The 16,933-nt window shown below is 36.4% G+C and overlaps 1 protein-coding gene and 1 long non-coding RNA gene across 9 annotated transcripts in view; both read left to right on the top strand.

Annotated features, from left to right (window-relative positions):
* Nucleotides 1-5,356: 5,356 nt before the first annotated feature.
* LOC110676847 lies at nucleotides 5,357-5,864 on the top strand. Its single transcript, XR_002500778.1, has 3 exons — nucleotides 5,357-5,451; nucleotides 5,523-5,587; nucleotides 5,657-5,864. It is a non-coding gene; the product is annotated as an uncharacterized LOC110676847 (long non-coding RNA).
* Nucleotides 5,865-7,196: 1,332 nt separating this feature from the next.
* Nucleotides 7,197-16,933, top strand: part of LOC5571262 (dnaJ homolog subfamily C member 5 homolog) — a 40,941-nt gene continuing 31,204 nt past the window's right edge. For 3 of the 8 annotated variants that reach the window (XR_002499439.1, XM_021840229.1, XM_021840231.1), the window contains exon 1: nucleotides 7,198-7,779. Coding sequence is in view for 6 of the 8 variants with exons in the window: in XM_021840229.1 (XP_021695921.1) it covers nucleotides 7,760-7,779 (20 nt within the window). In the remaining 2 variants the exon portion in view is untranslated. Of the gene's footprint in view, nucleotides 7,780-16,933 lie in introns of all 8 variants that reach the window. The other 5 variants (XR_002499438.1, XM_021840228.1, XM_021840232.1 and 2 more) reach the window with 3 other exon arrangements.

The following is a 16,933-nucleotide window of genomic DNA, read 5'->3' as shown; positions in this document are numbered from 1 at the left end:
CGATTATGGATCATAAACATTAAACAAAACTTCGCATTCTGATTGCACTCTCGATTCAAATCACCCGAAAATGAGTAAACACATGGAGATGTTGACTACGCTGAAAGTCGTCCCGTGCCATGGGCCTGAGTTTGACCGATCCAGTAGCCTTCCCGGTTATAGACTGTAAAGAATTGATAATTAGTCCAATAAAAAGAACGACGGTAAAACTTACAGTTTATATTTTTTTTGCGGTTATTTGATCAAAACCTTGGTCATTTTCAATCCGACCTCGCTTCACTTGATATCAGGATTATTGACTTCGCAGCACTAATCTGGAGTTCGCCGGTTGGACTTCCGAAGCGCTCTGCCGGCTCAGCTTTTATCTCGACTGTTTTTGAAAACAGTCCGACATCACGGCGACGAAAGAAAATTCACCACAACGGAGGATTTGTCAGTTCGAGCGCGCGAAATTTTCACAAGTCTTTGACGTTTACAAAGTGAGTCAAATATGTTTGTGTTTACTCAAAAGTGAGTAAGGTCGTTTTCTTTCATGGTTGAGTAAAAAGTTACTCACTTTGATAAAATAAAGTTACTCACTTTTGACAGCTAACTTGAAACTTCAAAAGTGAGTCAAAGTTACTCTCTTTTGAGTAGATTTGAACGAGCGTGTATATGGGATTTAACACTGTGACAGCATTGCTGTTCTGTTGAACTACGGTGGCGCTATCTATGCATTTCATAGCGACCGTTCTGGTTATTTTAATGACCCATTGCAAAAAAATATCCATTCACAAAATTCGATCGCTGTCTTTTTATGGCTTCCGTTCACTGTTGTTATTTATCAAGCTTGTTACAATTTGCCTAACATGGACCGATATAGAAGGGATTTCTGTTTGCTTGCTTTGGTTGTGCTTCGCAATCAAACGAGAACGAATTCTGCAATGCCTGGAAATAGGGAGAGATAGGTTAAATCTTTGGGAGTGGCGTTGCTTAGAAAGTTCAAGCACCCTTCATTGATTTGGTCTTTTCCTGGGATGGGACAATGGTATTTCTTCCTTATGTCCTGGCGTTATAGCCTAGGTTAAAGGGACGTTACTCGCTCTCTGAAACGCAAAAATAAATTTTCCCTCTCGTTACGTTAAATTTACATGAGCAGGTCAACAAAATGTTAAATGGATATGAAAGAGTTCAATTTTTCGATTAAAAAAAAACGTCTTTCTAGGACCAAAGGGAAAAGTTCAAAATTTCGTTTGTTAGGCGTTTTAGAAATACCATGCCCATACAGTTACGGATCACCCACAGTGACGGATCACTTTGGCGTTCAACATCGCTCAAAACATAAACGTTGACGTAAAACATATTTTTCCCATGTTGTACTATTTGTCTTCTATCATTTGTGATATTAAGCACAACATTCAACCGCAAAATAACGGTGTAATCGACAAATGTTCAGTTGGTACCACACAGCTATCATTATTTGGTTGTTTTCTGTAAGAAGTGCCGTCAGCATTCATAAGCTCCCACAGGTGTTAAAAATCAAATACTATAGCATAAATCATGCTCGTTTGCTTCGATTTAGTATGAATTCATCTTTGGAAAATATTTCTCTTGATTGTTGATTTTAAATACCGAATATTAGCACTTCTAACTAGTGATCCATAATATGGACCAGAAAATGATTGTTTACCACGCCCGGATAAAAACGTATCATTCAGTGAATGGAATAAACCATTAATGTACAATATAACGTATTGGATATAATACAGCGTATTGTTATTGAATGTTGAAGCAACATTATTCTTGTATGGATATACAATTCAAAAACAATATAATATATTGTAACAGAACACTGTATTGTTTTCAATTCAAACCTTACAATTTTGGTCAAATTCCTATATTCGCGTAAAACAACTGTTGCTTTTTTCTATGTAGCTTTGCTGAAAGAAATAAACAAAACAAGTTCAGAAAGCAAGAAATGTTGGGTGAAAAATATTCAAAAAGTAAAAATAAGTAGTTTTTTAGAAGTCACTTGACATTAGCTGTAACGACGAATGCAACCATGATACAGTTCGTTGAATTGTTTTTGTATTGTACAACAATACACGAATTGCTTATCAAGACAATACATGAACAATATATCGTATTGTATTTTCAAAATGTTTGTATGAGAAAATATCTATATTTGTATTGTTACGATACTTAACCACCCTTACATTATATTGCAAAAATCTCATATACCATACAGTGAACTGTTCAAAACAATATATTGTACTGTTATTGTATTGTCATTTTACAATATACTGTATTGTATTTCCAATATATTGAATGGTACTGTTTCAATACGTTATATTGTTTTTGTATTGTATTTTTTATCCGGGCGGTTATGATTCACTTCCGAAGAATGTATATTTCTGCCATTTTAAGCATTGGATTCGACATTTTCAGATAATAGCACTAAGGATAAAACTAATAAAACATCAAAGTTTGTATATTTCATTTTTTAGCAGACAAAAATGGGTGGAAAACTTGGTGTGGAGCGAAAACAGTTCATGTCTCAGTTACTACAATGAAGTATCACAAAAAAAGCATTTTACCCTTGTTTCCAGCTCTAACACTGCTATTTATTGCAGTAATATGTGACACATTGTTAACTTTCGCCAAATCATGCAATACAGATGCATTGAGCTGAAAATCTCTTGATTTTGCGCACTGATCCGTAATATGTCACAATTTGATCCATAATATGAAAATTGATCCATAATATGGTTTTCAGAAACCGATACAATTTTTAATTTTTATGCAGTCCTATGTAAATATTACACTCAAAACAGTTTACTAACCGAAGTTCCAATTTGAAACCATCCAATTCGTGCTTTTAAATTGCAATTTTACGTTTTGCATGTCGTTTTATTCAATTTTATAGGTTGAACACCACACTATTTGATCCATAACTGTGGGGTCATGGTAATTGATTACCGTTACTACTTTCTAGGTGTCATTTGTCACATGAAAACTCAATTTATAAGATCTTCACTTCACATCCGCAAGGAACATATTGCTCCATTCTTCGAAGTCCTAGGTCCTTCTGCTTTTTTTTTTAAATCACCAAACCTAATGCTTCCGACACAATGTTACCATTTCTTCACACTTCCAGTTTTGACTGTCGTACTCAATAGGGTCCTAAAGCCCTTATGAGCACTTCCACAGTTATTAACTGAGAGCTTTCTATGCCATTTTGACCATTTTTGCATGTGTATATCGTGTGGCAGGTTCGAACATACTCTATGCCCTGGGAATCGAGAAAACTTCCTTTACGAAAAGATCCTCGACCAGTGGGATTCGAACCCACGACTCTCAGCATGGTCATGCTGAATAGCTGCGCGTTTACCGCTACGGCTATCTGGGCCCCATTAGGACCCTATTGTTGGTTTTTAACACAATTTCACATTGACTCTGTAATTTAGTCACTTACATAGATTATAATTTGAAAAAATCTCTGAAATCTATCCGAACAAACACCAAACTATTGAAATTACGATCGTGCTAGATTTTTATGACGAGAAAAAGAATCGAGTTGCGACGCGACGAAGATGGTCAAAAATCAAACTTTGCACGTTGGTTTACCCGTTTTCTAACGCGAAGCATTATATTTAATGTAGTTAACACATTGCGATCGAAGAAAAGTGCTTTTCTTGACCATAGCTTGCAAGAAATTTCCCACGCATCGAGATAGGCGATTCTTTTTCTTGTTAGTCGAGCCTGATTTCCTGCTGAAAAGGAATCGCTGATAAAATTTCTCGCCGATTCGTTGCAGAAATTTTGTACTGACATTTCTTTTCAACTGCATACTGCGATCAGAGAAAAGCGCCTTCTTGATCGATTGCTTGCAGGAATTACCGATGCGTCAAGATAGCCCAGGCATTTTTTTTCCAGCAGCGAATCAGGCTTTAAGCCTAATTGGGTCCTAAAATTTTTAATGAAATCCTGTTTTTATTCAATAACACGAAAGAGCATCTTACTGCAACTACTTTAGCAATATTTCCCGCTCAAATAACGGCTATATCATGTTTAAACTTTAATTTAAAAATTGGGTCCATAAATGAACCTTGACACTTAAGATCATGTTTGACGTTCGCTTAGTCGACAAAAACACCACAGGGGTTTTAGTTTTACCGCTGGGGTTGTTCCTATCTGACATTTCGGAAGGGACACGGAAAACAAAATACACCCAAAATTTGAGTTTAAGCCAAGGAGTGTGACAAAATCTAAATACATGTTTTTTGGACTCAAACCAACGGAAAACATTAGAAAATTGAGTAAACATGTGTTATTGGCTTAAACTTAAGCGTTTGGCACTAAAATTGGGACAGGGCTTTAGGACCCTATTTGCTACTGAAAAGAAATCGCTCAAGAAATTTCTCGCTGATTCCTTGCAGAATTGTTATACAGAGACTCCCGTTTGAACTAACATTTTTTTTAACTGCGCCCTGCGATTAGAAAAAAGCACTTTCCTGATCGATTCCTTGCAGGATTTTCCTATGCATCAAGATAGGCCAAGAAATACTTGTTAGCAGCGAATCTGGCTTTATAGTGCTTTTATACGACTAATAGGGCATATTATCTGTTTTCTATTACTATCCAGGTTTTTACCATCACTAATGGCTGCCGAAATCAGGCACGCTTTCTGGTAGGGATCAGTCGATATTACGTTTGGCTTGGGTCCGTTCAATATAGGCCTATTCAAATGACGTCTCAAATCAGCTGATCGGGAAGCACTTTGACATTTCTTCTATGAAAATGACAGGCCCGTGTTAGCACCGGTCCTCCACCGATGTAAACAAATGCATAGACGGATCTGTCACATGAAAAGGCCTATGAAACGAGCCAAGCCAAACGTCAAATAGACTGAACCCTACCAGAAAGAGAGCGTGTTTGAGGCAGCCATTAGCGCTTTTAAAAAGCTGGATATTAGCACGCAGGACGAATTTAAATACTATCTGGAACGCGAACTGAACGCGTTCAAATGCATCACTGGTCTACACTGAAACAAATGTTGTAGTAACCTCAATCACGACATTGTTGTTACCACAACTATGCCAAAATATTTTTGAATTGAATGAAATAATCTTCTTAATAAAAACAGTGTTGTTGAAATTACCACGTTAACAAAGCTAAAGCACTGCACTTTCAACAACTTTTTTGTAGTCAAGAGCTATTCTTCTTGAAGTTGACTTGACAACGTACTCCGTAACAAGCAACAGTAAATGTTCTCAATTTTACCATGCTCATGGTTAAAATTAAAACAGAGAATTGTAATATGTACTACTGTGGAATTATACCTGTAACTCAAGTTCACTCCCATCGAAAGACGCCATTTCGGTGTATTGAATTAGATATGAAGTTTAGTAGACGATCGGAGGCAAACTAAATTAATCAAAAATGAAACACTTGAGGATCCAGACTTTGATGGTACGATAATAATATTTATTGGTCAAATGTCGCTTCAAAATATATGACTTTTCTCTTTAACAAATCTATAGACCAGTTTTCCCGATCGGTGTTTATGCTGCGTCAGCTTCAGCAAATCATTCACCGGGAAGATAACGTAAGTATCTTGTTAGCGTTTACTCGCGTTTACCACACGTTCATCCCGAATCATTATCGCCTTTCTTAGCTGGTGGTGATTAAATTCAACGAGCCGGGAGTAGTGATCTTCAAGGCAGACCATTTTGTTTCAAGTGCTCCTGAAAAGGATAGCCAGTCGCTGCACATGAAGGTCAGCCAAGCATCAATGCTGGCGATGGAAACCCTTATCAATAGTCTTCGGATAATCTCCACAACCTGGACCAATTATTTTATCGGCGCGACCACCGCAGTTCTAACGTCACCCCGATAGCGTCCGTCGTTTTTCATTATGCTACACAAATTTGTAATTCTGAATGCATCATGTGTAGATCTGATCATTTTCAGTAAATAAAGTTCCAATTGAACCAACATGATTTTTATTACTTTAAATGCATTTGGTGGTTGAAAATTTCACTTATAAGTGTGTTTATAGTTACCATGCCCTCATATTAAAATTTACTACATGATTGTAGTAAATTTAAATGCAAGAGATGGTTGAAAAAATAACTTTTATTTGTCATCAACATAACTATGAAACATGGTAATTTTGACAGCATTCCTCTTGCATTGCCGCCATGGTAAAAATAACGACACAACGTATTCGAAAAGAATGCAATGGGTAGTCTGCACAAATCAAGTGGTGCTGTGCATTTAATTTAAACCATCAACATGGTATTTTTTACCACAATGCTGTTTTCAGTGTAGGGAACCTGTCATCAACTGTCACTGGAAACCATAGATAATATATTGGAAAACCGCACATTCGAAGGACAGAGCGTGAAAAACCGTCAAAATTTGGCCAAACTAAAGATGGATGTCATTGGAAATTCAGGTTGTTCTCCAGTGCTCTCGCATATAAAATCGTTGAATATTTAAAAATTGTTGATGGGACTCAAATTTCTATAGATTTTTTTTTTTAATTTTCTGATCGTTTTGATATCAAATGAGATGTGAAAATTATTTTGACCCAGTTTGTGCTCTCCGAATTATTGTGCACAACCCAAGCATGAGAATAAGATGTGAGATGTCTCCTCTCTCTCAGGTTGGAAAGTAGCACAGAAGGTCAAAATTATATAGGAGTCTAAAATATATTGATTACGCTAACACTCCGCATATCGTTCTGGTTCACACGCAGATTCTAGCATAAATCAAGCGTGTGCTTGAATAAGGGTGTAAGTCGCATGATCGATTTCTCTTCATCGATCCTCTCTTCTGCGAATAAAGGTGATGAGACGCAACTTTGTCAGCATTTTTCAGCTCAGGGCGCAAGATTCGCTGCCAAGCGGTCTGAAGTGAAAAAATGCTAACAAACTTGCATCTTGTCACCTTTATTCACAGAAGAGAGGATCGATGAAGAGAAATCGATTAGGCGACTTGCGCCCTTATTCTAGCACACGCTTGAAATTTTGAAAATTTCTCATTTTCAGTTCTTCTGGCCGCACTGCACGAATTTTATAAATCACCCCTCGTTGAGCTTTTTCTGCGATGAGCGCTCCCAGAACCAATTTGACGTTCCTGCATTCTCTCTCATTCCCCACATAGAAGACCGCACTCTCCCTCTCAGCAACGCACGAACCGCGAGCCGTCAGCTGCCTGCTGCCTTCTTCTGTTCTGTTCGTTCACAACTCGCGACGAGGTAACGAAAAATTTTCTTCCAACATCTGCTCAAAAGCAAAAGGCAACCGCGGCGTTTTATCGTGTTTCCTCAAGCAAAATTCGGGCTGCGGTGAGGAAAGAAAAAAATCCTCCATTGATAGTGAGAGTGAGAGCGCGTTGGAAACCGTCAAGTGTTGGTGGCGAGTGAAAAAAACGCGAAGAAAATTCGAAATCGCGTGAAGATTTTGTGGTGTTGAAAAATTTCTATCTAAAAGGTGGTGCATTTCGGAATCCGTGACGGAACAATCGTGTCCGCTGACTACCCGTGTCGTGCAGTGTGTGAGGAAACGCAGGAGTTTGGGTTACCCGGGGGAAATCCGGAAGGACAACGAAGAACACAAGACTTATTTGCTGATCAAGAGTATTATCATTTACACACACCCCGAAACAAGGACCCCGAAAAGTTTTTGCTTCCGAGCGGATTGTCCGCTCTTGCAAGCGGAAGGGCGACGGAATCGTGTAAACATCAGTCGGACAGCACATCGGAAGCTCGAAAATGGACAAGAGGAAACTATCGTAAGTACCGTACGGGCGATCCGGGAGTAGGGTAAATCCCTAAAAGTGCACCCTCCAAAGATAGGTCAAGGTGCGAAGCCCTATTATTGGCGTTTGCACCGTGTGGAGAAAAATCGATTTCCGATGGGTTAGAGAAGAAAAGGGCGAAAATGCTCCATCGCTATGCCGTTCGAACAGAGAAAAAAAGTATGATTCATTCGAACTGCGTTTTGTTGTGTTTACGCAGGTGGATGATTGCACTGAATAATTGAAGTAACTTGCGGTTCGGTTCGGTCAGTAGGTCTAATCCGGATGCTCGATTAGGCAATTTGGGTTCCAGATGGCTCATGGTCCAGTAGGGGAAAACACAATTTTGGGATTCGTTCCTCCGGTCTGTATGTTTGCTAATGCGACCCGTTCGAGTTCAATACGGTAGTAAACTTTTGGAGATCTAGCGCTCTAAGGCACTCCCAATGTCAACTTGTGTTAATTGCTGGGCAATTAGAACGATTCAAAGCTACGCAGATTTTGATACTGCAAGGCGGCAATTAGATACAGTCCGGTTTGTCATCAGGTAGTAGTTCTCGAATCTGAACCGTTTGCTAATTCCAGAGGTCCTCAAACTTTCCAAGATCGTTGAAATTTAGGTGAACATTTGTAATCCTACTTATTTTTTTTTGCAAGCAGAATTTTATAAAAATATGCACAATATGGAAATGACGTGATACAAAAAATTGGAATTGGAAAATTTAAAGTAATGAGTTAACTTTCTGTTTCAAATCAACTTTTTGATCCAAGAATCTAGTTTTACAAGTTTATTTAAGATTCCATACTAGTTAAAATTGTAGTTTTTTTTTCAGAAAATTCTACACATTTTTAAAAGGGCGCGATCCGTCATTAAATTCAAATTTTTCAAAAGCAGTTTTTTCGTTCAAAATTAAGAAAATTTACAGGAAAATTTGTTCACTGTATTTTATTCTCCAACACTGTGAATACATTTTCATCCAATAATTTTTAGTTTTAAAGTTTCCGTCCAATGTCTTTCGGAAAGTTCCTTCAAAAAATGATTCGTTTTTTCAATCGTCCTAAAAATTTTACTTTGAAAATGTTCTAAAAGTCCCTCAAGGGTCTATCACGGAGAAAAAATATTGGTAAAGACAAACAAACTTTAGTTTATTTCAACCAACATTTTACATTAAATTTTGCACAAACAAAAAGTTAGTTTGCTTTTACTTCCCGTGTTTGTTGAAACAAACTAAAATCTTAGGTAAATGGTTTAGGGACCGTCTAGTTAAATTCAACCAATATTTGTTTGTAACAACCATCCCATTTGTTGTTTCAATTTGACAGCTCCTGAAACAATCCAAAATGTTTGTTGTTTCAACCAAATCGATTATTTTGGATTAACCAATATTTGGATTGAATCAACTAACATTTTTGTTTGAATCAAACAATGGACACGTTCGTTAGAAAGCGTTCCCTGCATTTTCTGTTTTTTTTATTTGTAAATAATTACGCAAAATTGGATCCTCTTGATAATTTTATTTTTGAATTGGAATCTATGTTGAAATCTGATTCGATGAAATGTTTACATGAAAAATATGATGTATTACGCCCCAGTGATCATTATCGAAAATTCTGTTTTCATCTGAAATGTAATCGAAAACAGTAGAAACAATTATTTTTGTATCAAAATACAGTTAACTCTCCCTTACTCGATATTGAAGGGACCATCGAGTTAGGGAGGTATCGAGTTACAGAACACAAAAGCAGTGCAACTGCGTTCCAAGGGACCATCGAGTTAGCCATGAAAACCAACTTTTACCATGGTTCTCCAACTCGATATCGAGATACGGAATATCGAGTAAGGGAGAGTTAACTGTAAAACAAAATATACAACCCACCTAGTGATTCTTGGTAATATGAATTTGCCGACATTTGAACGTGTTTCAACCCCAAATTGATGTCGCAAGCCTTCTTCATCTCTATTCGGTTCCGGAACTTGAAACATACGGTAAATTATTGATTTTTTTGTTATCAAATTCAGTTTTGGCTAGCGAACTAAAACTACTTACATGAGGGCAAAATGTTGGTCTTTCCTTGAACTTGATTGTTTTTCTTATTTCGGAACAGAACACGAAATGCTTGAACAAATCGAAAAAGCATGTTGAATAAAGCTAATGAAAGCGGACTCTGTTCATACTATAAATTAGGATAGAATTAATCGTTGTTTGGTTTGTGTTTTCTTTAAACAAGTTATCAATTTACTTCATCATAGTATTTTTGTTGAAGTAAACTAGAATTGTAGTTTGAATATCACAGCTCTGAACAAATTAAAATTTGGTAAAAATAAACTGTATTTTAGATAGAAATAACCAAAAATCTTAGTTTGGAGCAAACATATTTTTTGCTGACTTGACAAATATTTCAAGTTAGAATCACCCAAACTTGTTCCAAACTAATGACATAGTTTTAAAACAACAAAACAATAGTTTGAAACAACTAAAATACAAATTTAAAAAAACAACAAACATTTTGATTGTTTCAAACTGCGCTGATTTTTCTCCGTGATGAGTTCTTCTAGTAACCCTTATTATCAATGCCTGGGAAAATCCTGGAAAATACTTGGACAAGTCTTTAAAGACTTCCTTGAGAAATCACAAAGGATTACTGTGGGAATTCTGGAACAAATTGCTGAATAATTCCTGGAGCTATCCTTCCTAGTAAAAGTCTTGAGCATGAGCATTGAAAACCGTACAATGCGTAGTTCGTAGTCATCAACAAGCTTGAAGCATACGGGCAAGCTTGCTTGGGCTTCACGAAACACTGCCCAGCACGACGCGAGAAAACAGGAAAAAAAACTTCTCCGACCAGAAATTCCTAGTCAAAATCTTAACGAAATTATGAAGGATAATTTTGTAAAAAATTCCTGGAGGCATTTTTGCAAATTTCTGGTTGAATATTTGAAGAAGTTTCAAACGGAAGTCTTGGAGAATGTCATATGAAAATCGATGGAAGAATCACCGGATAAAATCGTGGAGGACTTGAGGCTTTCTTGGAAAACATCTAAAAGAATTTTCAAAAGGCGATCTCTAAGTTATTTTCTGTGGTAGAAAGTAAAAGGTCTCTAAAGTTTCTATCCTCAAGACACTCAGTCGCTGCTAATTAGCCCTGCAACTTAAGAAATTTGAACGTTTTCGAATGAAATGTACACAATTCATCATATATCAAAAATACAACATTTAAATGTTATACAGGTCGTTTTCGTTTATACAAATGTTCACCGGGGTCTCGCTTATCCGTGGTTCTATTATCCGGGCAAAACCGAATTAATCATCTGGTGATTCAAAAGTTGTATGGATCATTTGTGTTGTACAATACAGCAAATTACTTTTGTAGCATTAACACGAATCAATTAAGTGATTTGACATACCGGGGTTAGAATGGGCCAAAAAACGAATGTACGTATTATTATTGAATAACAATCGCAATTTAACTCCAATAAATTTGGTGTGTATGTTCTTCGATGGTACATTAACAACTGTCTTAAAATTTGATGGAAAATATTCGTTCACCATGACACTACAAGTGAATAAGCAATGATCCAATTTCACCCCATAGATGATCCCATATTTCGGACTTTGGGTCATTGTAATTGAAACAACTGGTTTTTGAGAATTTATAAGTTTAATCCCATTACCATATAGCGTGTTCAGTTTCCCTTCATTCTAAAAATGAAGCTCATTTTAGTTTTATTTAGTTTTTTCTTTCTCTAAAAAAATGGGTTCAAATAGTTTTTAAGATTTTTTTTAACAAATGCAAGCACAAACGTGAACTGAAACTGAAGGCTTCCCACTGCGGATGCAATTGAAGGACATGCTTTTTTGAAAATAAAAAATATGGATTGCCGAATTTGATTTTGATACCTTCCTTAGAAAAGCTGGAGAAAAGTTTTGGAATAGATTTCTCATGTTTCAATGAAGATTTCTATTCTGATTGACCAGATTGTGGCTTTGTTGAAACTTCAAATTATCACCCAACAAACATTTTTGCTGAATAAGTGTTGCACAGATCATTCTCAAGTATACTTTAGCACAGCTGATTAAACTGTTATTCAGCTACTAATGTTACTTGGCCTACTAATATTACATCGTCAACCCATTTCCTGATATATTATATCAGAATTGTATTATAACCAAGGGGTTTGTGTTGTCAAATTCTTTCAGACCCTTAGAGTATAAAAAAAATAAGAGACTTTTCAAGCATATTATTAGAGGACATTCTATAAATTGACACAGTTATACTTCCACCGTCGGTTACGACAATAATAACAATGATTTCTATTGCAAAATACTGCATTTAAAGTTAAGTCACAATTTTGAAAATTTGGGAGCATCAATACGACCCAAAATTCACTTTTCAAGTAGCATAATTTCCAAGTTTACAAAACCCCTGCCCCACAACCAAGTCCTGGTAGCGCTATCGAAACATAATGTGATATTGGCTTTATCAACCTTTTAGAAGCTGCGACCTCCTTCGAACTTCTACAGACATCCCGAGGACCCCTATAATTTAAAAGTTCCCCACATGCAAGTTCATGGAAGCCTTTCAAAGATTTTATTATAAATCAACATATCAACATATTCTTTGCAGGTACACTCTTGTGCAAAAGTTTGGATTCACCCACTAAAAACATACAAAAGTGAGAGAGATTCGTTATTGGACTCCGAAAACTCCTGTACAAATTCCCCTAGAGATTCCCTCATGAAATTACCAATCAGAAATTACCCTATGAATGTCTGCAGAGATTTTTTTCAGGAATTGCTCAAGAAATTCCTTTACTGAAAGCCCCTAAATAAACTTCTGGAAGAATTACTGGAAATTTTTTGTACCGTTTCTGGAGGAACTTTTAGAAAATTTTTAGTATTACATGAAGGAGTCCGTGAAGCAGAGTAATCTCTACAATATCTGGGAGAACCCCTTAAGGAATCCTTGCATAATTAGGTATTGTAATGGAGTAATCCTTGGAGGATCCCTGGAAGAATCACCGTGAAGATTATGCGGGAGGAATCCCTGAAGAAATCACTGCATGGATATTCCTGAAGAAATCCCTGGATAACCCTAGGAGGAATCGAGGAATCAATAGAGAAATTTCTGGATGAATCCTTGGAAGGATTTTCCATGGAAGATTACCTAGAAGTAAAGAATCCCTGAAGGAGTTTCAAACGGAATCCCTGGTGAATTTTCTGATGGAAGCCTTGGAGCGATTCATGGAGGAAACCATGGATCCTGAAAGGGACTACCTGGGGAAACCCCTGGATGTATCCTTACCCGAGCAGGTGGAAAAAACTGATAAAGATCATAGTTTGTTGTTCTAAAGTAATTACTGACGATCATAACCAGTTATTGATAAGAGATAAAAGATCAAAAACAAATATGGAGAAATATTGAGCAAAATATTATAAGATCAAAAAAATATCTGGTAAATTTATTGATTGACCAACAAATCAATATCAAAATATGATTTGGCAGCTGTCAAAATAAAATAATCAAAAAGCCAGGATCGAACCCTCGACCTTCAGATCTTTACATAAAGATGTTGAGCAATTGGGTTGTTTAGCGAAGAAAAATTCACAGTTTTTCATAGCTTGATCGAAGAAGCACATTTTTCTAAATATAACACGATTTAATTGAATTTCAAAATCTTAATGTTGATATTATAAATTATTAAACAAGTTTTCAATCCGTCGACTCAATGACATTTCAATTCACACAATAACAGCTCGTTCCGAAGTAAAATTTGCCGAGGGGTGATTCAAAAGTGATTTGCATACTAATTTCAAACGTGTTTTAAAAATAGTTCCAGGTCACGGAAAATTGCAAAATTTTGGATTCTAGTTTAATTTTCAACGTAGATTCCAAATATGCAAGAAACTGAATACCCCTAAACAAGCCAATTGACTATGCCTCTCAGTTGGAAGATCAAGGAAATAAGAGCGTCGTTTTCTTCGCTTTCTGAGACTACTTTTTGCTCCTAGAGGTTGTCCAGTCCCGTCAATTTGCTGTCGGATATGTTTCATTTCATTTCAAAGAACTAATTTTAATCTTGTTTTCCTATTTTCAGATATTGAGCTACAGCGCTGAGATTTATACAATTTTCGAACATCTTTTCAATATCAAATTGAGATATGCGATCATAATTTGTTCGTTTCAAGATGTGATTTTTCCGTCTGCCCTGGTAGAGAAACCCATGAAGGATTTTTTAAAGAAAAATCTGGAGTAATCCTTGAAGAATCTGGAGTAATCCTTGAAGAGATTGTTCTAGTGTAATTCCTGAAGAAAAACTTGGAGACATCTTTGCAAGGATCGCTATAAAGATTTTCCTGGATGATTCCTTGAAGAAGTCTTTGGAGGAATCTCTGAAAAAATATCAGTATAAAAGCTTGAAGAATTCCTGGAGGAATGTCTGGAAAGCTTCTTGAAAGAATCCTCAGGGGGAAATTCCTGGAGAAATCCCAGTGAAATTTTTACTTTAGGAATCAATGCAGGATTCACTGGAAGCATCCCTGCGGAAACTCCTTGCGAATTTTCTAGGAAAATCCCTGTAAAGATTTTCCCGCAATAATCCTTGGAGGAATCCTTGCAGGAACTCCTGGTATAATTGTTGAAAGTATTCCTGGAGCCCTATTGGCGCTGGTCATAGTGATAAAAAGTTCTTCCCAGAAGAATTTCTGGTGACATCCGTAGTGGAATCCTCGAAGAAATCACTTTCAGAGATTACTGTAGATTATCTCAGAAAAATTTCTTGTAAAAACCCTTGAGAAATTTTCAAAGTAATTCCTGGGGACATTTCAGAGGAAGAATCTATAAGTAAAACGTCAAACGTATATGTAAAACGTTACAGGTACAAAACATTAATAATGACTTGTCGAATGATGCCAAATCGCTATCCAGCTTTTTACGAGCGCTAATGGCTGCCGCAAACAGACTCGCTTTCTGGTAGGGATTAAACGATTTGACGTTTAGTTTGGGTCCGTTCATTAGAAAAAGACCCAAGCCAAACGTCAAATCGACCAGAAAGCGAACTTGTTTGCGGCAGCCATTGACGCTTTTAAAAACCTGGATATTATCGAATTTCCCTAAGGGCTCGTCCATAAATGACGTAGCATTTTAAGGGGGAGGGGGATTCTACTGTTTAGTAACGAACCATATATTAGGTATGGGAAGATACACTGAAATGAATTTTATTGTAGAAACTACTGAATCCATGGTAAAATTAAGAACTGCACCAACGATTTTCAACCGACTACATTAATCTGTTAACTCTACCAAAACATAGTCAACATCACTACACAAGAAAATTTCTTCTGTTGATCTAACCAGAGTTGTAGTATTTTTGACTAGAAACATTCTAGATTTGAGAAGTTTAGCATCATACTTTTGACCACACTGTGTTATACGGTGGGTGTCACGGACTGAAATACAAAGCTTTGTAGTGGATGCTACTATGGACATAGTAAAATTTACTGCACTGCACAGTGATTTTCACCAGATTATAGTAAATTTAACAGATTTTTGTAGTCGGTTGAAAATTGTTGGTGCAGTTCTTAATAATACCATGGATTCGGTAGATTATACAACAAAATTTGTTTGCGTGTAGGCTACGATGGGTGAGGGGGGTATAAAAAATTAGTCAAAAAATGTTACGTCATTAATGGATGAACCCTAATGTAAAGTAACGGAAATGGGTACGAATATTCGGATATACCGTAAAGTGTCGTAAATCAGCGCAGTTAAGGAATAAAACTATTCAAAAGGTTAATTAAAAAATAGTATTTTTAATTTACAATTGTGATTTCTTTTAAATAGTTCGCTCGTTGATACAGCCTAATTCGGCGCATTTTTAAACCACTTTTCCGCGCAGAAGAATGCCTAATTCCGCGCACTCGCGGAACAATCAAATTAACATTAATTTTGATGTAAGGCACCATCCATTTATTACGTCACGCTGAAAAAAAAATCAACACTCTCTGCCCTATGCAACACTTTTTTTTATGAAAAAAGTAATGTTTTGTATGAGCCGTAACGCTTTAGTCTACATTTTTTTTTTATAATATTTTGACAATCACATGAAATAAAGATAAACATTTGTTTTAGTCTGTGGAAGTGCTCATAAGAACACTAAGCTGAGAAGCAGGCTCTGTCCCAGTGGGGACGTAACGCCAGAAAGATGATTGTTTTAGTCTTTTCAATATCGTCGTATTGCACAGCCAATTCAGATTGGTGATCTAACGCAAAGCTGAAATACGTAAATGGCGCTCTTCTAGAATAGGGATAAATGCATCTTAATCAAAATTTCTAGTGATAATTTTGGAAGAAAAATCACCACAATCATTTATCTGACAAGATTTAAGGCAATTTAAGGCACAGGAAACCGTAAATATTCATTTCAATTTGAAAAACTTTCGCAACCTCACTTTTGACAGCCAATTACCGACCCCAGTAAAATATTACTGCGTTTTGGAACTACGGATTTTTCGGTAATTTCTGCGATTACCGGAAAAAATAACCCAGTAAACCAAAATATGGATGGTAAACCAAAATATGATGGAAATTACTGACTTAGTCAGTAAAATTGTGGAACATTTTTACTGGCTTTCCAGTTTCCCATTTTTTTCAGAAATCAATACAAATAAAAACCCAATCGACATGGACATGTCGCTTACTGAACATTTTTCGTAAGAAGTAATATCTACGGTGTGCTCATATCTCAGTGGAAGTAATCGTAATATGTGTGACAAGATCATTATTATTTGGTTGGTTTGCATACAAGAGACAAACTCAATGGTGCAGATGAATTTACCTCTTGTATGGCAACCAACCGAATTTACCAACATAAGCAGTAAAAATCGTGTGAGCCTTTTTGGTTGCTTAAAATAGTTGAGTTTGTCACTAAATTTCGACTACTTAAATTTGGTTACTATACAGACGTGTCTCCTCGCGCCGGATGATTCTACAGCAGAAGATTCTTATTTGACACATTCCCGCATGTGTATCAGCGTATCAGTTTGTTTTTATTTGATTTTGACGACAAGTCAGTAAAACCATCAACTACTCAATAGTCTGTAATTATTTTACTGACTTTTCGACCTGTTCGGTAATGTTGCAAAATTGA

The sequence above is a fragment of the Aedes aegypti genome, chromosome 2 (genome assembly GCF_002204515.2).
Source record: "Aedes aegypti strain LVP_AGWG chromosome 2, AaegL5.0 Primary Assembly, whole genome shotgun sequence".
Taxonomy (NCBI): Eukaryota; Metazoa; Arthropoda; class Insecta; order Diptera; family Culicidae; genus Aedes; species Aedes aegypti.
The sequence above is the reverse complement of the archived record's forward strand: the minus strand, read 5'-3'. Positions and strand labels throughout refer to the sequence as shown.